The sequence below is a fragment of the Aquila chrysaetos genome, chromosome 13 (assembly GCF_900496995.4).
Source record: "Aquila chrysaetos chrysaetos chromosome 13, bAquChr1.4, whole genome shotgun sequence".
Lineage (NCBI taxonomy): Eukaryota > Metazoa > Chordata > Aves > Accipitriformes > Accipitridae > Aquila > Aquila chrysaetos.
The window spans coordinates 21534988-21559455 of record NC_044016.1 but is presented as its reverse complement, the minus strand read 5'-3'; the positions used below and the strand labels follow the sequence as shown (position 1 = coordinate 21559455).

Genomic DNA, 24468 nt, shown 5'->3' with positions numbered 1-24468 from the left:
TTCTAATTCCTCCTGAAGACTTTTCTTAGGCCAAGATGTAGAAAGTAATCCTTCTAGTGAATGTGCCCAAGTCACCAGTAGTTCATTATATATTCCTCCTACTCTATTACATGTGAATCCATTTTGTAGACCCCAGTGTCAATGGGTCAGGGACTGTACTTTGTGTCTTGCTCCTGGGGAACTGGGAAAGGCAGAAATAGGGAAAAGAGAGCATCAGCAGTACAAAACAAGAAGGATTTTCATGTTCTCATTTTAATGATTAGAGACCAAATTAACACCACTGGAGCAGTAAGGGTGAAGGACCATTTCCCAAACACCCTGCAGTTGTTCTGTGAAATAAATCAACCTTCTTTTGGACAAAACCAAGGTATTTCAACATTTAAACTAGTTGCTTGTAATCAGGAAGGGAGACTCTTGATGAACCTCAACTTTTTCATGTTTCATCATTTTATAGAAAAGGACCAAGGAACTGCTACTGTATGAAAGGACATAAACAGGATTGCCAGAGACCTTTCTTAGCTTTCATACAAAGTTGCGGGCAATGGCCAATACTTTGGAGAACTCTCCTTCCCTCTGTCGCAGGATATAGGGTATCGGTGTTTTTATTCTAGTCCCTATTGGATTTCCATTGTCTTCAATGAGTACCACATTGTTGGAATCAAATCTAGGTGTCATGGGGGGGCCAGGCATCTTATGCCCTACAATTAAAGCCTTCTTCTTTTCTCCTTTGATAGCCAGAAGGATCGTATCTCCTACTTTGCCAACTCCGGTCTTGTTATACACGTGGATGCATTTTGGTGGCCGGTGGTACGGCGTGTTCCCCAAGGCGCTGTTGTCCACCACTCGCACGCGGGTGAGTTTCTGTATTGCTCGGCATGCTCCAGTGATACTAGCAAAAGACAGGAAAGAATGAGAGACAGATCTCCTCAATAATCCTTGGGGAGCAAGGGCAAACCCAGCACAGGATCTTGTCATTACACAAACCACTCGGAAGGCGCCAGCAACAAATACATACCATATGGGTGATGCATTGACTGCTTTCAATGTGCTCTTTGAAAGCCAGATGCTACTTTGGGCTTTGCACAGTCCTCGCTAAATGTCAAACATAAAACAACTCTGAAACACGACTAAAAGATGGCATGAAGAGTGGCTTGCATTTACTGGGCTTTTTAGCAACTGCAGATGATTCCATTCAACTTCAATTTACAAGCAAAAAAATGCGCCTGCTTCTGCTACAAACAGTCTACAGGAAGCTAAGACTCAAGTCAGGCTCTTTCAATCTTGTACACAGTCCCCAGCAATAAGGACTTTTCTGGCCCATCTTCTTTTCAGTGAAGCCTAGGAGGGTCTCCCATCTTATTCTGCTCTCAGTGAGACCTCTGAGGTCCTGCTGTGGCTGTGCTAAGCTGCCATCAACTAGAATCTAACAGGTCATCACCTTCCCCATGCGGAAGGAACCCAGAGAGATGCAGTCTCTTCTGCATCTGCTCTGTGGGATTATCAGGAGTAAGAAACAACAGAAATAAACTGCACAATGCTAAGTTGTTAGAACTCACTCTGAATATGCTTGGGAACAGCAGGAATAAACTGAGAAATAATTCAACTCCCATTATAGTAACAGCTATTCTTTTATCCAGTAAGCTCAAATTCAAGTGATTTGTTGCTTCTCTTCAAAGGACGCCCAAACACAGACCATCGGAAAATCAGGAAGATCCTTTCTACTACTAAACAACTGCTTTGCAGTAAGGTACTAGAAACATGCTGGCCAGACAGCTGCAGATATGCCAAGCTGCTGTCAGCTGAACCACTCAAATAGACAGCATATGGAATCAAGCTAACCGTTCACCTCATTTTGCAGAGCAGAAGCATATACAGTGAATAAAGACCAGTGGGGACCATCAGCCCTTCTTGAAGACAAAGGACCTGTATTTGTAACGCTGCCTGGAAGAGGAGCAAGCCATCCCCTGTGTATCAACCACAGTGTGGGTGGACATCAGCTGAAGCAGACATTTTTCCATGCAGTAAGGGAAGGCCAGCTGGGTCAGTCTGTGTTAGTCTAACTGTTCCAGAGCTCAAGCGCTGCCTTTCAAGATTTGTTTCCCATAGCAGAGGCCTACCCCAGCTTTCCCCTACAAAAGGGCACCTCTCCTCTCTCTCAGAAGTCACTCACCTTTGCAAGCAGCTACCCTCTCCCATCCCCGGGCAGGGACTGTGGTATACCACACTCTCTATCCTCTGCCTACCAGCTGTGGCTGCACAGCAGGGAAAGCAGAAGGGAGGAGGCTGGAAAGGACAAGAGTGTTGTCACAGGAAGGAGAAGAGGAAACCTAGGTGGGACCAAGTCCACAACGAAACAGTAGCAAACAACTATAAGTGTGATTGCCCTGATAACCACTTGACAAGAGTAACTGCACAAGGAGGACTTTTTCTTTCCCCTCCTTTTTTCATTTCTGCCACAGTCTTGGAGCAAAACCCCACCACATCCAAAGCAGGCCCACCACAAAGAGTGGGTTTCCCCATTAAGACTGCTGACGTCCTGCAGTAGCACTGCTCACATCTGTGGACTTTGCCTCCCTCCCGCTGTCAGCATATATATATATATCCTCTAAATGTCTACTGGCCAATGCTCTCATGCAGCCCATTTACAGAGAAAGCCAGTAAGACTTACATACCTCCTCGAGATAGCTCCTGGGACTATCACACAACCTAGCCCTGAGCATTGCCTTAATCCCCTCTCCAGACCACAGTCATGGGAATGACTATTCTCACCCTTTAAACTGAAGCCCTGACCCTTCAAAGAGTTATATGCTAGAGATTCCCCGTACCTGCACCAAGTGTACTGTGGGATTAGGCTCTAAGCTTTGTGCAAGGCATTGTAAAATATAAGGTCCATAAATTTAAGAAGCTTTAAATGCCTTGAGCCTCGAACAAGGACGAAAGTTAACAAAATGTACACTGTTAAGGTACAAGGAAATAATTTTTCAGGTTACTTTTGTTCTAAATAACTGAAATGATAAGCTCTGGAATAATTTTTAAAATGTAATTGGCTCTGCATCAGCAGGGGCTGGCTGTTGCTTTTTTGCACATGGCTGAGAAACACAGGCACTTTTAACTTCTGCTTGCAGGCCCTTGCATCACCCTCAAAGGTTTAAAAGCCTCCTTACATGCATATGAAAATGCAGAGTTCAGACCATGTTCAGACTGCTAGGAACCTGCATATGTTGTTGTGTTTGGGCTCACTTTACAACCTGTGAAGAAACAACTGTGAGATTTTTTTCTTCTATTATATTATCCTTTTTGAATTACAAATACTATACCTTATGCTTGACCTACTTAACAGCATCTCTTTCAATGAGGAAACTCTCCCAAGAAAACAAAAGCAAAAGCAAGATTTGACTATTACCTGAAGTGTCGCTGGATCACCGTACTGCTTAGATGGGTTAAGGATAAACCCAATCGCCTATTCAAGAGAGCCATTTGGATTCTGGTAAGCCGCCCTGCATAAGAAACAAGAGAATCATGAACTCTGTAAAATGGAGAGAATTTGTTTTGCTTCCCTCACGTGAATCACACGCTAGAGCCTCAGCACCTCTTCAGACGCTGCAATCCACAGCACACAGAGTGGTAACAGCATCCACGGCACACTACAAAGCAGATCAACAATGCCTGCTTGAATTCAGGAGACAATATAATTCAGATGTGTATACTACAAAGCTGGATTCAGTATCACTGCATTGCAGTTTCCTGCACACAGAGGTAAGGGCCCTTCTCTGTGCACTGTAAACCATGTAACAAGCAGGTTTGAGAATTTCAGACGTAAACTAGTTTAGAAGCTGCAGTGACCAGTAAAAGCTACCATAGTTACTTGTAAAAGCTACCAATGTTACCTATAAAACCAAGCAAAAAGCCAGAGATAGCTGCAGGCTGGCATCAGAGCTTCAAGAAACAATTTGCCAGACAAGAAACAAGACAAAGCTCCACAAGTGAGGGCATGCTCCCTCTTAGCATACACAAGGTGTTCAGCAGCCTGTGTTTAGAGACCAGAATCACACCTCTGCCAATCTTGCCCTGTTAAGGCTGCCCAGATGAAACAGTTCCCTCTAACTTCACAGTGCTTGCTCAACCCAAACCAAAACAGCACCCCAACTGCAGCAGAGCCGGGTTACAAGAGTAACCTCTGACTGAATTTACCACACCCTCTTCCCTGACTACATCTATGGCTGTTCCCTAACCTCATTCTATCAGACTGATGGGGACTAGCTTGCACGCACAATCATGCAGGCATATCTGAACTCGGATCACTTGACCAAACATCGGTTAGGGAGCGACAACCCAGGCAGCTATGCTGGCAGATCCAAGTGAAGGGAGAAAACAACACGGACCTAGAGCCAGTCCTCTTTCAGGCCAGCTCAGGTAGAGCTAAGACTTTCCATCTGACTGTAACTACTGCTGTGTGACACTGCTTGCTTAGACCTTGGCAGTGTAACCAACACATGCTCTGCTTCTCTCCTTTCTGAAGTAAACATTAAAAATACATTGACTTCTTATCTCCCTTTGCTAGTTCTGATGAGCTTAGGGCCAAACCGTAGCAGTACATTGTAAAGCCGTTTTCTTAACTTTTATTTTAAAAACAAAGCTGACCTAACTTCTCTAGGGAGAAAAAAAATACCCATAGAGCCTTCCGACAGGTGATGCCACAGCTGTTCTTATTACAACCAAGTAAAGCCCAGGCTAAATCTTCACTTTCTCTTTATTGTTTTTATTTTTCTCCAGTGTGTTTGCTTACTTGGGGATACAAGTAATTTTTTGGATTTGCGGTTGTCCTACAGAGCAAGCATTACCTGACAGCAAGATGAGCACTGGAGATGCGCACCACAGCAATTTTGTATCAGCGCTCCCTGAGCAAAGTACAAGATAGATGGCAAACCATCTCACCTGTAAACAGGCAGGTTTGGAAGAGAACAGCAACAGTCAAAGCTTACATTTATTTGCTAAACAAAGCCACTTTTCAGTGGGGTAGAAGATCTCCAAACGAATTCAGAGCTTCCCTGCACTGTCCCCTCTCTGAAATGAGACTCCAAGAAGGCTGTGTTTTTGCCACAGCTCCTGACCTAGCTGTGTGATCCTAACGAAAACAAGGCCCTGCAGTACCTACAGTGCTGCTGGCAATCAAGGTCCAATTACCCAGGCCTTGCTGCTGCTAGGATTTCTAAGCAAGTTCAACTGCATTGCCTTGCTGTAAGCCCACACTCTGCATTGGCAGGGAGGACAGCCTGTATCCCGTTCTACACTTGGGTGTACTGTTTCCCCCGTGAAACTCAAACCCAGTGGGTAACACTGCTCCTCCTTCCTCCAGAATTGCACCAAGGCTTTGGTTTGGATCCCTCTAGAAAACCCAAACAAGCAGCAGCAAGTTGGCCTCTCTGTTGTCTTTGATGGACGCTTCTTGGACAGTCCAGCTGCTGCTGTCACCCCCATCTCTATTCCCCTGGCAGGCACGGTGGCCTTGGTGGCAAGAGAGGGTGGGCCTGCTCATCCTTACCACTACGTAAAACGGATAGGAGAGGTCTGCTGGTTCGTGGCAGGGCAGGCACAGGCGCACATTCTGCCTGCTGCCAGAGGGACAGCAACGTCAGGACCAGCATAGCTAGATGTGCTCAAGGCTGCATGTCAGAGTCCTAAAGCGCTGCTTAAACTCTGAACTCACTCCCCACTCCTGGGAGGAGTCACCATTTGTTTCTACCCTGTGGCAGCAGTGAAGGTTTGAAGTTACAAAACTACCAGCAGAAGCATCAACACCATTAAGTGTCCAAGGACTGTTTATTTTTCCAGATGACTCAGTATCCCCTTCTTTGCTAAGAATTATTCCTCGGCACATTAAGATGTGTCACAAACTAAGAAACTTTGTATGATTGATTATTTGGTATGAAGCACCCTGTTAGGAACTGAGTAAACAGGGGGGATGCTTCCAATTAGCAGGAAGGTCCAGGGTGGAAGGAAGAGAAGAATGCATCTGTGGCATGGAGTACAGCACTCAAGGGTGCAAGTGGGTTCATGAAGAGTGAATCACATCTTCAGCTATCATAACATGCCAGCTTCCCTTCTAGAAATGAACAGCCAATAGTTTGGGTCTGTCTCCAGGTGCTCCTCAACCAGACCCAGTCCCAACTTGCTCCCTCCGCGGCTGCGAACTTGACCTACTCGGCCCTCAGTTTTCCCCTCTGTGGAGTGGCTAATTACTAAACTAGACTCCAAAGGGCACAGAAGCCACTCACTCTGTCACACTGGGTGCTGCCACACGAACACTCTGAGGTGGTGCCAGTTGAAGAGCCACTATAAAACAATGACAGCCATCAGCCCCAGTGCACTGGGCACCTCTGTCCTTCTCAGCACTGATGCTGCCTTACACCAGCAGGCCTTAAAAAGGCTCAGAGGAGGCTGCACTTAGCACAGGCATGGGGAATGCACGTGACCAGAGTTTGCTTCTGAAGGTGGCTCTCCCCAGGTCGTCAGGTTTCAGTGCTTAGAGGTGTATGGGAAGAGTACTCACATAACTCCCAAGCCTGTGCTTGAAAATTTGCAGGAATTCTGAGAAGTCTGCTGTTGGTATTGCCCATCTGATACAGGAGTGCACCCTACAATACCCTGGATGGGCAAAACACCACTGCTGCTTAGTACTTAGTCACTAATACACTCCTGACCAAGGAATTATCTTGGAAAGGACTTTCGGAGGTCATATAGTCCAATCTCCTGCTCAAGCAGGATTAATTTCCAAGTTGTTCATGCTAGGCAAGAGCAGTATTTAAACAGACACTATCCTAAAATGAAAGGTCCAACACAAAGACAACTATTGCTATAACATCAGCCACGCATAGCTGCACCAAAGCAGCGATAAAGAACTGTGCAGAGAAAACTCTCTCCCCGTTCCTACCCCACTGCCCCTAAATTCTAGCAGTGGCTCTATCTCATGGTTAGAGAGACTAATTTCTTAAAATGAGAATCACAGAGATGCTTTGCTTCACTCCACAACCTGTTAAAAGTTAGCACAGACCTCAGACAGAGTTCAGAGTAAGATTCAGAAACGGGGGAGGAGTTTGTTAATCAAATATTCACTAAAATGACACAATTTCTACTTACTGAATAAGTCTAAGCATGCAAGAACCTGCTGCAGCAAACACTCCCTTCTCAAGGGCCCTTCAGCCATACCCCATTCAACGCAACAGATCGCCATCAAATTCCAACACCGCACAACAAAGAAACTCTTCACCAGTTATAAACCTCTGGAAGTTATTGACCCACTGCACCATTTTCAAGTGCCATACTAAAGCTACCACCTTCACCATTTTTACTTGAGATTAAAGAACTAACATATTTACTGCAGTCTTGAGTGATTTTTGAATGGAGGAATTCTGGAAAATTTCACCTCAGCAAACAGAAGCAGGCCACATACAATATTTTCGTCCAACGCATGCAAACGCACAAGTAGACCACTTCAGGGAGCTGATACAAAGCAAGGACATCTTCCAGATAAGGACGACAGGATTACATACTCACTTTGAACCAACGTCAGGGCACACAGTAGCAAGAAAGGAAGCCCTGTGTCCCCCCCAACACACATTTCCATCACCTCCCTTATGCTGGCTCTAGCATTCATGTAAATCAGTCACAGTTTTCAGCTACATCAGTTCTCTGATCCAACTCATCCCGCAGCTGCATGAATGCTGGTGCGACGGAATGTGGCAAAACACAAGACTGGGACTTCTTTCACTGCCAACCCAGACTTACATTGTGACAGTATCTCCAGAGAAACACCAGGAGATTTGGACGAGAAAAGGATCTGTTTCATTTCAGCAAAAATACTGATGTGCTTCACAAGAATGGTCTGTATGAATCTGCACTATTAACACAGCCGTGGGAGCACTAAAAAGGTCTGCGTCTGAACACTCAAGAGGCCAGGGCAATGGCTCTGACCAAGTTTTTATCAGTGCATACCCTAAAAACCAGTCAAGGTGCTGTTCTTACCCTGCCTGCATCCTAGAGTAAACGTACTTTTAAATAGTGCTGTTACCTAGCAATCCAATATTACTTTCCTTTTTAATCACAAGTTTTGCAAATGACACCTGCTCCCTATATTCCCAAGATCTGTAGTTCCACAACCATTCAGCTATTTCTTTTCCTTCTTTCTGCTAGTAACTTACCCATACAAACAGGCCCCAGGGAAAACCAATGGATGTCACACAGCAAACGCTGAGGCCTACTACCCAAAGCCTGCTGTCAAACATACAAAATAAAACAGGGAAAAATATTCTTCCCTTTAATAGCAGTAACCTGATCTGCACAGTCAGACAGTGGGGGCCAACATCCCCTTTATTCTTCCAAGAGACCAAAAATAGACATGCTGTGGGCACCAGAAAGATTTGAACTGCATCTGTCATCCATCATTAAAACGCAGAAAATAAATCCAAGACAATATGCACGATGCAAATACCTAAACCCCTACTCTGCCACTGCAGGTTTATTTATAGACCGTCTGCCAGGGTGAGCTACAAGAGCCAACTGTGAACTACGGGACTCAATCCATTCACAGCTCTCCTCATAAAGGAAATGATGTGATTAAGGGCTTGTGTGTGTTAAAAATACACAAGATATTCATCACCAAGACATAATTGGTTTTACGTTAATGACAGCCAGAAAGGCCAGGATTCACAAAGAGGAATTAAGCCTTTTTGAATTCCATTTATGAATAGGATTAGCTATTAAACAGGATACTTATTGATCGAAGTTACCAACAGAAACTCATTACAGGTACATCTGTTAACAACTTTGAAGCAAAACACACTAACTTCATTTTCCAGATCACAGTCAGGAAAGGCAGATTAAAAAAAAGAGCTAAATACCTTTAATGGAAAACTTACTTTTGACATTTTAAGTATGCAAAGTCCCAACGCTAAGGTACTTATGGCTCTTATTGTTCTAGTATCCAAGCACCTTAAACCATTCTATATATTCATATTCACAGCACTGTACTAAAATAGAGAGGGATTATTCCCAGTGCACCAGCAGGAAATTAAGCTACAGAGAGGACAACTTCCTGTGTGAGGTCAAAGGAAAGGAGCAGTAGAGCAGGTACCTAACCCCAGCAGCTCTGCTCTGGTATGGTCTGTGGGGCTGGAGATGAAGACCAGTGAGGTCCCTCCCTGTCTCTGCCTTCTGGAATTACATGTGAATTCAGAGAACTACCCACATTCCCATAACTTAATGCCGCTATCACCTCTCAAATGTATCTTTACTACTTCTGAAAGTATTGAGGTCTCAGGAACAGGACAATACGTGGCAAGCCACAAGACCAGATTCTGTTTCCAGCCCTGACCTCGGTAACCAAGTCCCAACCAGCAAGGTGCGATCACAAACCAGATAGCAGTAACTGTGCTGGGGGTAGCTGTGGCCAGGAGAAGGACACAAACAAGAAGGAAGAAAAGGTGGGCAGCTGTGGCTCAACCATAAAAAAAAAAGTCAGGAACCAATGACCTAGGCTAGTTGTTCACAGAACAAAGAACGATAGTGGCTCCATGCCTTCTTGATAAAGCTACACCAGAAAACGATGCCTAATACAGACAGAATTCAGGCTTAAGAGAAACCTGACCTGGAGACAAAGGCACAGTCATGCCACAAGGCAGCAGAGAGCAACCTGCAGCTTTGCTGGAATAAGCCTCGCTTCTCACTCAAAAACTTCCCTTAACTCAGCTTCTCTCCTTCCAAACAAGACCCTCCCAGGTAAGCTTGGAGAACTCTCGAACCAGACAAGTGAACACAGCTCAGATGAGCATCTGTGTCCTGCTTTTAAAAAGGCTGCCCACCTGTCTGCTTTTACTACAAGAAGTCCTTCATGCTTATAAGAAACCTGTCATGCTGTTGTCTTCCCCAAATCACCTCCCCTTACTCACTGGACCTCCAAAGGAGTTTTTTGGAGAATAAGCAGCAAAGCACAGACTAGTGCCCACACTTCCTGAGTCCCCATGACACACATGAATAAATGCGGCGCTTGTCAGGACACAGGAATTTTGGTCCAACTTTGCTGCATGATTACTCATACCCACACAAGCCTAATCCCAGCAGCACAGCCCCGTGTGAATTCTGAAGCACATTAACACTCTGAAGGACACACGTGCAAGAGTATCAGAATAGACTCTGTCTAGGCACCGGCTGGAGCCCAGCAGTGGCAGAGGGTGCTGTCTCTCGGAGAGGCAAGATGCTGCTGGTCACCCCATCTGCAGTGCCGCGTATGCAGGCAACACAAAAGCTCCAGGCTCCGCACAGCCCAGGCTGTGTCTCCCGGCAGCTTTTGCAAGGCGTCACAACTATCTGTCCCGCTGCGTGCCACTCCAACTTGGCCACCGTGCCGTCTTCGAGGCCGGTGCTTCTCAGCCTTTTTAGGGCAGCAACCCATGCTCAGGGTTTAGACGTTTCAGGCCCTGAGCACAGAGCATCAGCGACGCCTGCAAACGGCTCCCTATGAGGGACGGGCAGCAGGGCGGGTACCCGGGGGAAGGGAGGACCCGGACAGCCCAGGCGCCGCAGGGCCCGCACAGCGGCCCGCTCTCGCCCAGCCCCGGCGCCCGGGGGCCGAGAGGGGCCGCCCGCGTCCCGAGCGGCTCGGCCACAAGGCCGAGTGAGGTGCCGGCGCCGGCTCCGGGGGAAAGCCAGCAGCCCGGGAGCAGCCTGGCCCGGCGGCGGGGTAAGGCCGCCCGCAGGCCGCCGGGTCCGCAGGCCGCGGCCGACGCCGCCCGGGAGGCCTAAGGCCCCGCGACGGCGGCGCCAAGGCTCAGGGGCGGGGCGCCCACTGCCGCACGGCTGCCCCCACCTGGCGCCCGCTCCGCTCCCCACCGCCCCGGCCCGCTGCCGCTGCCGGGGCTCCCCCCGCCCCGCGCGGAGCGCGGACCCCGACCCCCCGCACCCCCCGCCGCACACCTCCGAGGAGAACGCGGGCCCTCCGCCCTGCAGGCCCCCGCGCACGCGCAGCGCCGCCACCCACGGCCCCCGCCCACCGCTGTGCAGGGCCGGTGCCTCCGCGCCCCGCCCACCCGGGGCCCCGCCCCGTGCCGAGCCCAGCCGAACCGAACCGAGCCGAGTCCAGCCGGGCGGTCGCTCCTTGCTCCCGTGTGCGGTGCAGCGCGGTACCGCAGCGCGCGGCCCGGCGGGGTGAAGCGGAGCGGCGCGGCAACCTGGGGGGAGCCAGTCCGCGCCTGACACAGGGTAAGCAGAGCTGCCGGCGCGGCGGGGTGCGGCGGCTCCTCTAGGCCAGGCGGGCCCGGCGCCGCAGCTCGCCGCCTCGGTGCTTGTCGGGGGCGGGGGGGGGCGCGCAACGGCCTCCTGCGGGCGGAGCGGGCCGGGCGGCGCGGCCGTTGCGCGGAGCCCCGCAGCGGGGGCGGCCTGGGGCGGGGGGCGCCGACTGCCATCTTGGGGCGGAGCGGGGCGGGGGGCGCGCCCGGGTGGTGCCCGCGGAGCGGCCTGTGCCCCCGCCGGGGCCGCGAGGGAGCGGGGTGGCTCGGGGCGCTGGGGCTCCTCGCCCGCCTCCCGGGCGCCCCTTCTCTGCCGTCTCCCGGCGCGCCGTCCCTCGGCTCGGCCGCTGCTGGGTAGCGGGGTTTCTGTACCCCGGGGGTCGCCAGACCCGTTTCTGCGGGGTGGCACCGGCTCCCATCTCACCTGCGAGCGCCGTCGGAGGTGCTGAGGCTGCTTTTGTGCGTTCTCGGTCTTGGAGAGCTGCCTGTCCGCCTCCTCTTCCTTGCCTCTCCTCCAGGCACCGCTGTGACGGAGAGTAGCAGGGTGGCAGGAGGGATGTTTCAAGGGTGGGAACAGCAGGCAAATTTCTGATACTGCCCTGCCTCTCGTACCGTGGAGAACTCGGCAAAGAGCTATCAGATAGGGCTTGTGTCTGTGGCCAGGTAGCCAGGCAGTCCCTTTCTACGCTTGTCTTGATCACCGGCCCCTCCAAATCAGCAAAACATGTTTTTTCCTCCTGTCCTAGAGTGTGCCCTGTATGTACGTAGCTACTTGCTGGAGGCATCACACCAAAAATCTATGACGTGGCTGCAGTCAGCCCAGTGCCTGTAGCAGGTTTGGTAGTTCTCAGCTGGATGGAGACCAGGTGTTTGGGGAATTTGGGATTCTGGACACCTCCCTCCCTTGCTTTACCCTCGATAGTAGGAGTTGGAAGCAAAAGGCTGATCGGTGCTCAGGGTGGCTAATTTAGTTGTGCATAGTCCATGAGGACACACTCCCCCCTGCTTCCGCCCCGTATTTGTCTGTTACTGTGGAAGTGTCCTGCTCCATCGTGTCATCCTCTGGAGTAAGCACACGTGGAAAGCCACAGGCTGCAGGGCAGTGACATCCCATTAGCAGTGGTCACAAAGCCACTGAAGGGTTGCACGGCACAGGTGCCTCTTGGATGATCCTGCAGATGCCCCACCCGGGCGTGGGACAAAGCCTTTGCAAGTGCATTGTGAGGACCTGTACCCTTCCCCTCCAAACACCCAAGCTGTAAGGTCCCTAATAGCCTTTTATTCTCTTAATGCTTCCGAGAGAGCATAAAGCCGACCACTCAGCTTGTAACCAACTCCAGGAGGACTCCATTCAAACCAGAAATAGCAAAGCATTAAGGACGTTGCTTCTAATGACTGCAATTAGCTGGTATCTGCCTAGGAAAGGGCTTTTTCATCTTGAGCCTTTTAGTGGTAGGAATACACTGTCTTTACAGGGAGAGAAGTCCTTTCTGCAGTCTTCACCTGGATACCATAGGAGCAAGATAAACGTGAAAGAAGATGCCTTTGAGGGGGTGGGAAGAGACTCTGGTTTGGCTTATGAGTATGTTTTGTTGCACTAAGTTTGCTCTATTTTTGTCTGTTCCTGTCTTCAGTAACCTTGGAAGGAACTGAAGCTACTGTATTTTCTGAGGGTGTCGGTTTTCTTGTCAAGAAGGCATTACTGTGAGGCTTTGCAATGCTCCATTTTCTTCCCCTTTGACCAGAGCACGGTGCAACTGTCCTGAAATGTCCTGAAACCATGAACTGAGCCAAAAAAAGAAAAATACTGAGTGCTTTGCTTCTTGTTTGGTTTTGTGGTTGTTTTTTTTTTCCTTCTGGGCTTTTAAAATATCCTTAGTTATATTTTTTAGCCTTCTTCAGTAATAAAATGGGCTGGGAACTTGCTTGGGGTTTTTTGATAAATTTTTATGTAAAAAAAAAAAAAATCCTCATGAAATCGCTTTGTTCTGGGAACTAGGACTTTAAGAAAATCCCAGGTAGCATGAGATTTGAGATAAAAGCCTGAGAGCTGGCAGTGCCAAGGGCCTGGTTTTTGTCCGTTGCCAATTATGCTTTCCTTGAGCCCAGGGTAGCTGGAGTGCCTCAGGTCACGGGGAGCCCCACAGCGTCCTGCCCGCGGCTCCTCTGCCGCCTTCCCCATCCATGCCAAGGTGCAACCACAGCCCGCATCCTCTCTGTAAGCACCCTGTCTCCATCCCAGTGGCCAGGGTGAGGCTACATGCTGGGGACCCGAGGGCTCCACAGGCAGCACCTCCCGCTCCCAGGAAAGACAGCCAGGACCTGCGCCGTCTGACATGAAGCCTGCCCAGCCATGGGGTGATTGCTTCGTGCCAGAGGAGGCCCTGGGCGTAGGATACTCAGCACTGTTAATTGCAGACGGTGCCGGTTATGGATCCTGTGGCTGATTTGCATATCAAAGCATCCGAGAGCTCCGAGGTGGGTAACGGCAGCAAGGATGATAGGGCTTGCTGGAGGCTGGGGCTGGACCTTCCCCGGGGCTTTTTGTGGCGCATAGATGAGACAAGATGATGGGGGTGTTTGGAAAATGGAGATTGTCTCTGTGTCCTTGAATGACAGCATTGTTAAGGCTTTTTTAATCTAGCAGCTGCTTTCCAGGTGCTGGGAACCAAGGAGGGGAAGCAATCGGTGGTGGCAGTCCCTTGGGCTGCTTCTGCCCTTCCTCCTCCCTGCAACCGAGAGCTTGCCTGGCAGCCCCGTGCTGCCCTCCAGCAGCCGTCCCCCCTGGCCGGCATGCCAGCCCACTACCTGTTCTCCATGCCACCTCTGGCACAAGGAGGCGGAGGCCCTGCTTGGAGCCTGAAGCAAAGGGGCAGGTTTGCTACTGCCTGAACTGGCTCTGCAGGGTCCCAGGTCTTGCCTGATGGCTCAGGAGGCATTGGAGGGGGGAGCGGCAGAGCCTCGAATGGGCCATGGCCTCTGGGATGCTGTGTGAGTCAGAGGAGGGTTCACCTGTGTCTGGTCTCAGCACAGCTGTCTGCTGTTCCTCCTGGCTCTGGAAATGAGCCTGGGGAGCTTGGAGCTTGCTTGCAGGCTGAGCTGGAAACCAAAATGCAGGTATCCAGGTGGGGAGAGAGGGAGGGAGTCCCTGTGTCCCTCTACCACTTTGATCTTCGCAAATGTGTTGCTGGTCTGATGCTATAGCTTTGAAGGACCATGGCGTAGGGCAGCTGGCCTCTCTGCAGGTAGCTCCGCATTCATCATGGGAGTGCCTGCTGCCTGGCACTGCAGCCCTCAGCCTCTCTTCTGTGCCCTGTGCAGCTCAGCCTCTTGCTGGGGAGGACTCCTTGTCTCGCTAGCCATATGGGGAGTTGCTGTGTGCAGGAACTGCCTTGAGCATGGCCTTCTCAGGAAGCACCTCTCCGCTTGCAGCCCTCATCCTGTCGGCAGCTCTCTGGCTTGCTCAGGGGAGTGAGCTGGGGAGCAGGCCTGATGCATTGGCTAGAAAGTTGGTTTAAAGGAGGAAAACAAAAATCAAGGAATGAAGAAGAAATGCGCATGTGTGTATGCACTCTGCAACAGAGAGAGGGCAAGATTCATGAAGCTGGTGCCAAGCTTGTAGAGCAAAGGCTTGCAGTATGAAATGGCTTTTCTCTGAGCCTGCAGGCCTGCGGTTGGCACTGGCTTCTCATTTCATGTCCTTCCAGCGTGGAGCTGGGTGTCTGCCCTCTGCTCCAAATACAGATTAGCTGCAGGAGGCCCAAGACTCTCTTGCTAAGTGTGAGATGCAGAACGTTTTCCTCGGTGCTTCTCTGTGCAGTGCTCACTGCCCTTCGCAGGGTTATGTTTGCATGTTTGTTAGGTGTTCCCTGCACATGATTGCTAAGCAGTGCTGGAAATACTTCCGTTCTCCCCCATGGCTCTTGCATTTTCCTATTGCCTGCCTGCTGTTCTCCCTCTTTGGTTTTCAAGTCCATTCTTCCCCATCCCTCATAAAGCCAGGTGGGGGAGTGGGAATGCTTTCCCAGTATCCCGGTGCTCTCCTTAGGCCAAGCTCTTACAGTGGCTACACAGCTTATATGGGCAAGATGGGGATCCTGCTGGCATAGCCCACTGCATCTTTTGAGCAAGGTCTCCTGTTCTTGATGTGCTTTGGTCTAATTGTCAATGCCAGTAGCTTCTGCCCACATGGTTATTGTGCTGGGAAGAGAGAGAGGTCTTGTTTTATGCGTGTTGTTTTTCCCCAGAGAAATTGGCAGTTGGTAGTACAGGTCTGGCTTAAAGCAAGGTTTTGAAGATTCCTGTTTGTGTCGCCCAATCTGTGAAGAAGTTGTGCTATTGCATTAAATGGGGCTGGATCTCTTAAGGGACTGTGTATTTGAAAGGTGGCACATTGCATCAGCACCAGGAGAAAGCAGTTGCAAGCAGGATTCATGTCTGCCTGTTTTTGGTATGTTCTGCAATTGTTTTCCTGAACCACCACAACCGTGCTGCCTCTGAGCAGCAAGCTGAAAAACCTCCTGCCTTCCTCTGGCTGGAAGGGCAGCTGCTGTGGACCTGTCCTGTCTGATTGTTGCCTGTCACTCCCTAGAAGGACTGTATGTTCCCAGAGCTACTCATATGAGTCCCTGCATTGGGTGTGCTCATCCCCTCTGCACCCCTGTAATTCTGTGTGCGGAGCAGTTGCTTGCTTTGACACCCCCTTCCGTTTCCCCTAGGGATGTTCCTGCTGGTTTCCATGCAGATCTCTGCTCCCAGCTGAGTGCAGAGCATCGCCCTGCAGACAGCCAGCTGCCACTGGCGATGTGACCTCTGGCTCTGTCATGTTAACAAGGAGGCCACGTGGTGTTGCTCATGGGGAGGTGGTGTGCTCCCTCCTGTTGACCTGCATGTAAGAGCAGCTCTGACAGGCTCCCTTAGAGCATCCAGCTGTCTCCTGATATGTTGCTGACATGGGTCAAGGGGAGGGTGCTACTCTTAAAAGTGCAATTTCTTACAAGAGTGCATTTAATAGGAGAGTTGTGTGTTGGCCTGGCCCTGCTTTTGCTAATTAAAGTGGCCTTTAGTAGGCTCTGTCTCGGGTCCCTTCAAAGCCAGGGGATGAAACAATCTTGGCATGATCTTGTACTTGGAGGAAACTCAGATGGCAGCAGGCCTTGTCTCCTGCTTGAAATAATTATCAACATCTGATGTCTTCTGCTTGGAGGTCAGAGAGAATCTTGCAGTGACACAGACTGGGGAGGGTCTCTGCAGCTGACCTTGGGATACTTGGGCTCCTGAGCCAATAATTCAGTGCCTTTAGGTCCCAAGGAAGGTCTTAAAGGGGATTCATCCCTCAACTTGCTGTGCATGTGATCTAGATTCCCTTTGTGTGAAACCATTGGACTCTGGAGGCTCTCAGGTGATACTGGTAAAGCTGACATCTTCTCCAGGATGACTGCGTATGCAAGTTGGTGATTTGGTTTCGCTGGGGTCTTGTCTATGCTTGAGGCATAGACCTGGAAATGAATTATTGTGTGTCTGCTGAACTGCAGTAGCTGCCCAGGGGCTCTCTATTACAACACAGAAAAGGCAGCTTGACTTGGCATGAGTTGCGTAGTTATAAATCTGGGAGGAAGGAACCAGATTTGTGGAGGATGCGAAACTCAGTGTGAACTCCCAGCTAGGGCAGAAGGAGCTGATGCAGCTATTGGATAGAAGAAGGAATTGGCTCCTGGCTGCATGGAAAAGAGGAACAAATAAAATGGGACAGTAAGAACTCTGTCTTCACCTTGCAAAGAAGGTTGGGGTGAGAAGGTACTTAAAGGAGTTAATTTTAAAAAGTAAATCCAAGCATAAATCAGAACAGGTGACAAGACTATTTAGGTAAATTAGATGTGGTCATGTGGGCAAAGCCTTGTGAAATTTCCCTGAAAGTATAGACTAAGGCAACTTTTGCATGTTCAGCAGCCACCTTAGAGAACATCTAGCGAAGGGAGATCCCAAAGTTTGATCCCTTGAAATACAGGGAGAAAGAATGGGACTACAACCAGCCTAAATAATCTGGAATAAACAGTTAAGCAGTTGGCGTCTATTCTGTTAAGGAGGTGGGAGAATATGCTGATCAAAAATCCACCAGCATTCATTTGTCTGGAGTGTACCATGTCAAGTCGGTCAATGCCCTTGCCTGAAAGAATGGCTTGCCTAGTGGCTGAGTGGGGGTGATGGATGTAATAGATCTTGACTTAAGTCAGTCTGTGTCACTGACCCAAGTGTCAGCTGTGTAAACAAATGAGGAAGGAGTAGGAGATAAGTGTCCCTCAGGTGGACCCACAACCAGTTGAAAAGCTGTATTCAAAAGGGTGTCTGTCTGATAAGGAGACCCTGGCTAGGCAGGGCAGGGGAAAATGTTGGTATTACCAAAGTTCGGGACTAGGATGAGTTAGTGCTCTGCTGGGGGCGGAGCGGGGGAGAAAAACATGAGGCAAGCCTTGCGCCAGGCTGTATGAGGAGTGACACCTCTAAGGTGCAGGAAGCAATTAGTGCTGTCCTCAACACAGATGAGGTGTTGCTGAGGGACCAGGCCCAGATGTAGATGCAACCCTTGGAGAAGGATGTGCACAAACAAAAGAGTATCCAGGAAGGCAACAGAAATGATTAAGGTCTTTAGAAATATGGTGTGGGAGGAAGGATGAGAAGAACTAGGACTGTGTAGCCTGAGGAAGAAAAGATGGAAGAGGGAACTTCATGGTCTTCAAGGATGTACAGCAGTGTACTTCTAGAAGACTGTAGTTGTGCTGAAGACAGGGCAGGAAGTCTCTTTACCTGTAATGAGGGAGTTCAGACTTTATGGTTTTCTGTAATATCAGTTGGGATGGTGAAGCAGAAGAAAAGGCTATCTTGAAAGGGTTTATGTTTTGGGGGGTGGGGGTGTTTGTTTTAGAACAAATTAGCCAAAAGTTGGTAGATATGGATGAGTTGCAGCTGGCTGTGTTTCAAGCAAAGAATCTCACCAGATTACCTATTCAGGCCCCTTCAAGCCTGGCAGTTATGTGAAACGTTTGACATCTAGAAGGGCAGCAGTGAGTAGCCCTAGGAATGAGACTTTACTGCTGTAGGAGGTGCTGGGGAGACTGGTACTAAAATATGCTGTCTAAATCCAGTGTCAGTGCTCAGAAAAGGATGCTGAAAAACTGAAGAGAATGCAGAAAAGAGTTACAAGATAATCTGAAGGCTGGAGAAAAAGCTTTATGGTGAGAAACATAAGGAGATCAATCTGTTTATCTAATCAAGGAAAAGATTAAGATGAGACTTGGTTATCCTGCATAAGCATAACACATCTTATGACTGTGTATCATTAGCTCAGTAGGACAGAAATACCAGGCCATGAAGAGTGGCAAGAAAAACCTGTGGAGAGATGCTGGGGCTGTAGTCATGTTCAGAGCTGTGCAACTTTCTCCTCTTGCACGGGTGGAGATCCCTGTCTTTGCCAGTTGTCACTTTCTCAGTGCGCCCCTGTTCTATGAGTTTCAAAGCTCTCCTTGTTTGTTGCTCCTGCCTTGGTATCTGTCTAAGTCCTTTCCTTGAGACTCCTCTACATTATGAGGAAGTATCTCCAGTAAAAGAAAGCACTAGCGTGGCCCCAGCTAATATAGGGCAATGCACTGACAAACCAATGTCCACTGTCCGTGCATGTGCCTCTGAAATAGTTCCCTGCCTCTCCTTGCCCCAGCCTGTTGTCTGCCTCTGAGTGATTAATAGCATCCCTTCCCCTGTGGCACCCGGCTTCTTTGCCAAACAGGTACCTGGGAGCAGCTGGCACCTACCACCTCTCCAAACTCAGCACCCTGGCCGGTGAAAATGATGAATGAAACCAAATGTCACCCTCAGTTCTGGTTCCTGCCAGCCTGCAGTCCAGTGCTCTGCTGCTTACAGCTGCTGGTTTATTTAGGGTCGTTATGCCTGTTTTCAGTCCATGAGGTGATGTTTCTGCCTTAGCCCAATGAACAAACCTTGAGAGGGAGATTGGGTGAGATGCCGCAGCAGATGGCTTGCTAAAATCTTGCTACATCCACAACTTCCCTTTCACCCACTAACGCTGTAATGCTGTTAAAAATAAAGATGATCCAGTGTGCCTGACAGGATGTATCCCCTGTAAATCCCTGCTGCCTAGTGCTCCTGGAATCTCACACTCTCATCTCTTCATGTTTTATTATCGCCTGGGGTCAGCAGGGAATTTCAAAGCTAGTAGATAGCTCCTGACTATGGTTGCAAGTCAGGGGAAAGCAAATGCTTTGATGTGCTTTAAGGGAGAAGGGGGGAAAACCCCACAGTGTTTCACTCCTTTATTTTGTTATCTCTGAAGCTTTATTCCATTTGGTGGGAGCAGAGCTTTGGTTTGTAGGGAATAACCCCAGTAAGTGTTTGTGTGTTCCTCTGAGGAGTCGAGTGTTACAGCAGGGAACAGCCCAAGTTGCTCCAGAAGAGTCTTGTGGAGTAGCAGCCATAGCTCAGCTCTCCTCTGGTGGGTATGGAGTCAGGAATGTGCCTTTGCAAATCAAAGGCATAAACACATGGTACAGTGGCAGAATTTGAGCATGGTCTGGGCCGTGTCTGTAGGGTGTTTCAGGTGCCTCCTTCAAAACACCTGCAGCTTCTGGCCTGCTTGATGTGTAGGACTGCCTGTTTTGATTGCTCTGCTGATACATTATTTTGGCAAAAATGCCCCTGCTTCTCAGTCTGGTTTTATTCCACCACCCCAAAACACCAAGAAGCAGTTTTGCCAGTATAACTCCACCTCCATCGGCAGACTTTTGCCTGTGGAGACATGTTGATCGCTTGGGTCTTTGCCTCTGTGTCTGACACAGCTGTGCTCGCAGATGTCTCTGGGGTTGGCTGGGTGTGAAAGATCGAATAGGACCTCTAGTTGGAGCTCAGAAATCTAGGGAAGAGAAGAGATGGGGCAATCAAAGTAGAGGAGGTGTGCGGTTTTAATGAGCCTGTTTTCAAAATACATGGGAGTGACTGATGTCTGGGTAGGAAAGCAATGCTGGAAGCGTGTGACTAGTAGATAGAGAACAAAGCAGGTTTTGGACAGCTTCAGTTTGCTATTTGGACTGCAGCACGTATCCTCTGTCTCGGGTTGTTTGCATTTCTTGGAGCAAGAAAAGGGATTTTTTTAACCCATTTAGTGAAGGTAGGCTCCAGCCGATCCAAGCAGTGGTGCAGGTAGAGCTATGCATTGTGGCTGAATGGGTGTGTGGACCAGAAACTCCCAGCCTAGTCCTGAAAAGCTATTGCAGTGTGGTGAGCCTGTCTAGCCCATAGCAAGGATGCCTGCCTGCTCTTCCATCTGCTCCCCTCCCTTCCCCCTGGCTGTTTCCAGCCTGTCAATCATCCTGATCAACCTCTAATTGCTTCCCAGTTCACTCCAGCATTTCAAAGCATCCCTTGACTTGCAATGCATTACTGATTGCGAAGCCCGCCCTTCCTACCAACCCCTCTCCTTCCAGAGCTGGCTCTGGAGGCTCCCACCAGAGCTCTGGGGCAGCACCCTCTCCTCCTACCCCAGCGCTGGGGTTCTGCTGCCTTGTTATTCCTACTCTGCCTCCCCGCTTAAAGGTGTGTACATTTTCGTTCCCCGTTTTGCCCGCAGGAGCCTCATGCTGAGCAGATTTCAGGATCAATGAGGGTTTGAGACTTGAACGTGTCTGGATGGGGGTGGTTTGGGGTTGGGTTTTTTGTTTGTGTGGTTTGTGGTTTTTTTATCTGCCCCTACTTCTTAATGTGTGTGCGTTGGAGATGCGGGGGACAGGAACTTCTGACCCATCCCTTGATAACCCAGCAGGGTAGAAGGTCCAGGAGGAGGCCCTGCTGGCATATGCTGCTGCCTGCCATGCCAGGGGAGGAACCTCCCGCTCCTTTCCCAGCACTGTGGTACCAAAACAAACACCAAAGGGAATAGCTGAGATGCGGTTTCTACGCTCCTAATCTGGTGACTGTGGATGCTAGGGGAGAAGAGCAGACCACAGAAAGTGGTCAGGCATACATGCTGTCCCTGTTGGGATCCCCTCGCAGGGCTGGGGATTGGCCTGGTCCTAATGTAAACCTGAAGTCCTCCCCAGGTGGGGAAGAACTAAAGGAGAAAAGGTGACAGTGGAGACAAGCAGCAGGTAGCAGGAGGTGATGTGTAGGAGCCACGTGAGGCACAGAATGAAGAGCCCATGGATGAGGAACAGCAGCTGGGGGCACTGAGCAGAGCACCCTGCAGCACCACTGCTCCTCGCAGGGACCCAAAGGTGGATGCTGCCCGCAGGCAGGAGAGACTGTGCCAGGGCTGGCAGGGGGTCCTGTGACTCAGGCCATGGGTGGAATGGGAGTGTTTTACTCCTTTCTCACTCCTTGAGACAAACTTGCTGCTCGGTGCCACTGCCCCCTCCCTCGAGGGCAGGGAGTGTACCTGGTCCTGAAAAGCCTAAGCACTGACCTTGGGAGGAAGATTAAACTAGCAGTGACAAAACCTCATAAGATGTGCTGCTGCCTGCCTGCGCACCCGCCTGGCTGCTCGGAGCTGACCTGAGCTGGCAGAGGTGGCGTGAAGTTTGTGCTCTTGCAGTTACCCTGGCAAGCAGCTGGGAAACCATCCAAAAACATCTTCAGTTTTAATTCTGTGGCTGGTGACACTCTTGAGCAGGGACAGGACAGGTGTTGCTCACCCAGGAGAGGGCTAAATCTAAAAGCCCCAGTGGAGTAAGGGGCAGCAGAGCAGGGACAGCCCCCTGCCACTTCCCCAGAACTTACCAATGGGAGCAGAGGACCATAGCTCTAGGATGTACCCTGCACTCCTGGTAACTCAACAGGGATTTCAGCTGACTCTAGGTGGGGGTGCAAGCAGCAAGAAATACTTATGCACTGCTGGTATGTCTAATCTGGAAAGTGTAGTGTCTTGCCTGTGAATTAACGACGTGATCTCCCTGGGAGGGGTTGTATGTGACTCTGACGGACAGAAGCAGAGGCATGGGGCATATCAGCAGCATGCCTGCAGTCATGCAGCTGGTCAGGGTGGGATGCGGAGCAGAGCCAGGCTGTCCTGCATTATGGGTCCATGCTGCTTCACTGCTGCTCTCTAAAACAGAGTGCTGACACCTTGCCCTGTGACTCGGGGTGGCAGGAATGCGGGAGGCAAGCTGGATGCGTGGTTGTGAGTGGCAGGGAGTGAGTCAGAGCTGGGGGTGGGTGAATCGGTGCTGGGAGGAGCAGGTGGGTTGGGGCATGGGTGGGGATGGCCAGGAGCTGCCACATGGATGTGTGGGAAGCTGGCAGAGAGTGGGGGCCCAGCAGCGTGTACGGGGGTGAGCTGGGAGGATGAAGAGAGCAAAGGATTATCCTGCGCATGGGCAGTGCTGCTGGTGCCTCCACCTCTGGCAGCACATGGAGTGCAGAAGCCTGCACCCCCACTGAGCCTGTGGCTTGTTGGTGGGGAGAAGCCATGCTGAAGGGATGGCACATGAGGGCCAGCTGTGCGGATGGCTTATAGCCAAAACTCATTGTACAGTTGACCAGCAGTTCCTGGGCCTTATGTGTGACGATGTCCCGTGTTCCTGCAGCTAAGGCAATGTCCTTCAGGCACGCCTCTGGACTCCAAGCCTTGGCTGAACACACACTAACCCCCAGCTGAGGCTTTCCAGTAAACCTCCCAACACCAACCCTCCCTGTGCCTGTTAGGAAAGGTCAAAAACCCAGAAATCGATCCAGCCTCTTAATGTAAAAGTGCATTCTTGCCAGCCCGTTTGGGGCTGGTAAGTGCAATGGCGTAGGAGATGGATCTGGGAAATGACAGATGGGAATGGAGCCAGGAGGTCTGTTACCAGTTTGGTGGGGTGGAAGAGGCTCTTTGAGGGCAGGAAAGCAATAACTTTCTTGAAGACAGAGAGGAAAATGTGAGGCTCTAAAAATGAGCCTGCCATTGGGAGATAGCTGGATGCAGCTGGGAGGGAGGAATGGAAAATGCGGTGGCTCTGGGAGGAGCTAGGGGCTGGCACCGGTTGTTTTGCCTGGATGGGCTTCAAGACACTGATCTGCCACCATATGGGTGTGCAGTTCAATAACATCACACAGGGTCTGTTTCCAGCCACCCAGGAGGGAGTATAGCTTGGACAACGGAGAAAGTCTGCAAAATTTAAGGAGCCCTAGGAGGTACTCATTTCTTGCCTTCTGTTGCTCAGAAGCATATTCCTGAACAGTATCCTGAATGTGAGACATTGCCATGGGGGCCTGCAGTTGTAATCCCTCTCTTCCCTCTACCCCACTTTGAGACCCATAGCAAACTTTGTTGTGCTCATCTCTGCCCACTGCTGAAGGCTGGCAGTATTAGTGCCTCAGCTGTCAGATGTCCTTGCTTTATACAGCCCTCCAAATCTAACTCTTCCCAGGGGCGCTGAGCAAATGCAATGACAGAGTGACCACCCAGAACGGAGGCTGGCCGAGGGTGAGCAGTGGGGGCTGCCTTCCCAGCCACCTGCCAGAGGACTGCCATCTGGGATGGGCAGTGCTTGAAGAAACCCTGTCAAAGCATTGTGGCAACCAGCAGCCCTTCATTGAGCTGCTGGAATAGGGTCCCAGGAGCTGCCAGAGGTTTTTGGAGACCTTATGTTAAATCTGTTCTTCAACACCTGCTGGCACTCAGTGCTTCCTGAGCCCGGAGCAGGCTGCAAGGGGATGCTGGCACACTCCTGTGTGCTGGTTCTGATCTCACAAGAAGATCTTCCCAGAGCTTAAGGATCTGATGTAAAAAAAATGCTGAGTGTGTCCTCAAGTCCGCTTGCATTGGTGAGGGAGCTGCAGGTGATCAGCCATGATGCAGCACCCAGCCCCAAGGAATCCTCCCACGGTCCCCTCATCTTCCCATGACAGAGGAAAGGTCCCTTGCTCATGCTCCCTTGACTCATCTTGTCCTCTGCTTCCAAGGAGTGAGTGCTTAGTGTTGGTAAACAGCATGTTATAAATAGGCAACCGATATTATATCGGAAGGAGTTTTCTCTGCTGTGGGACCTGGGCCTGGAAGCTGTCAGCTCTGCTGGCAGGCATGCAGAGGCACTGGTGACCCCTCATCAAGGGGCTGCTGTGGGCATGGCTGGGGGGAACCTTCATGAGTGCCAGCTCTGTCTCCCTGGCTGTGGGAAGCCATCCACAGCCTCCCACCCCTACCAAC

General features: G+C 50.3%; 2 protein-coding genes across 4 annotated transcripts in view; one reads left to right on the top strand and one right to left on the bottom strand.

Moving 5' to 3' along the window:
• Window positions 1-236: 236 nt before the first annotated feature.
• On the bottom strand, window positions 237-12079 carry MRPL14 (mitochondrial ribosomal protein L14). Of its 2 annotated transcripts, XM_030036185.2 has the most exons (4): window positions 10969-10989; window positions 3404-3497; window positions 2171-2283; window positions 237-889 (listed from the first exon to the last, which is right to left on the bottom strand). In XM_030036185.2, exons 3-4 carry the CDS (start codon window positions 2194-2196, stop codon window positions 523-525), a joined length of 393 nt encoding a protein of 130 aa, XP_029892045.1. In that variant the 5' UTR covers window positions 2197-2283; window positions 3404-3497; window positions 10969-10989; the 3' UTR covers window positions 237-522. The 2 variants fall into 2 exon arrangements, with proteins under 2 accessions (XP_029892045.1, XP_040984115.1); XM_041128181.1 differs by lacking the exons at window positions 2171-2283; window positions 10969-10989 and adding an exon at window positions 11704-12079.
• The window catches only part of TMEM63B (transmembrane protein 63B), a 48773-nt gene continuing 35446 nt past the window's right edge, over window positions 11142-24468 (top strand). For both annotated transcript variants that reach the window (XM_030036183.1, XM_030036182.1), the window contains exon 1: window positions 11142-11253. The gene's annotated coding sequence lies outside the window, so the exon portion shown is untranslated. The remainder of the gene's footprint in view (window positions 11254-24468) is intronic.

Bases quoted from the DNA above. Each gene is read 5' to 3' on its own strand.
- MRPL14 (XM_041128181.1), bottom strand. From the start codon at position 12,064: ATGCCTCCAGCAAGTAGCTACGTACATACAGGGCACACTCTAGGACAG. The intron at 3,498-11,703 runs GTGAGATGGGAG...TTTCTTATGCAG, and splicing joins ACCTCCGACGGCGCTCGCAG to GGCGGCTTACCAGAATCCAA. The intron at 890-3,403 runs GTAATAGTCAAA...GTCTTTTGCTAG, and splicing joins GTGATCCAGCGACACTTCAG to TATCACTGGAGCATGCCGAG.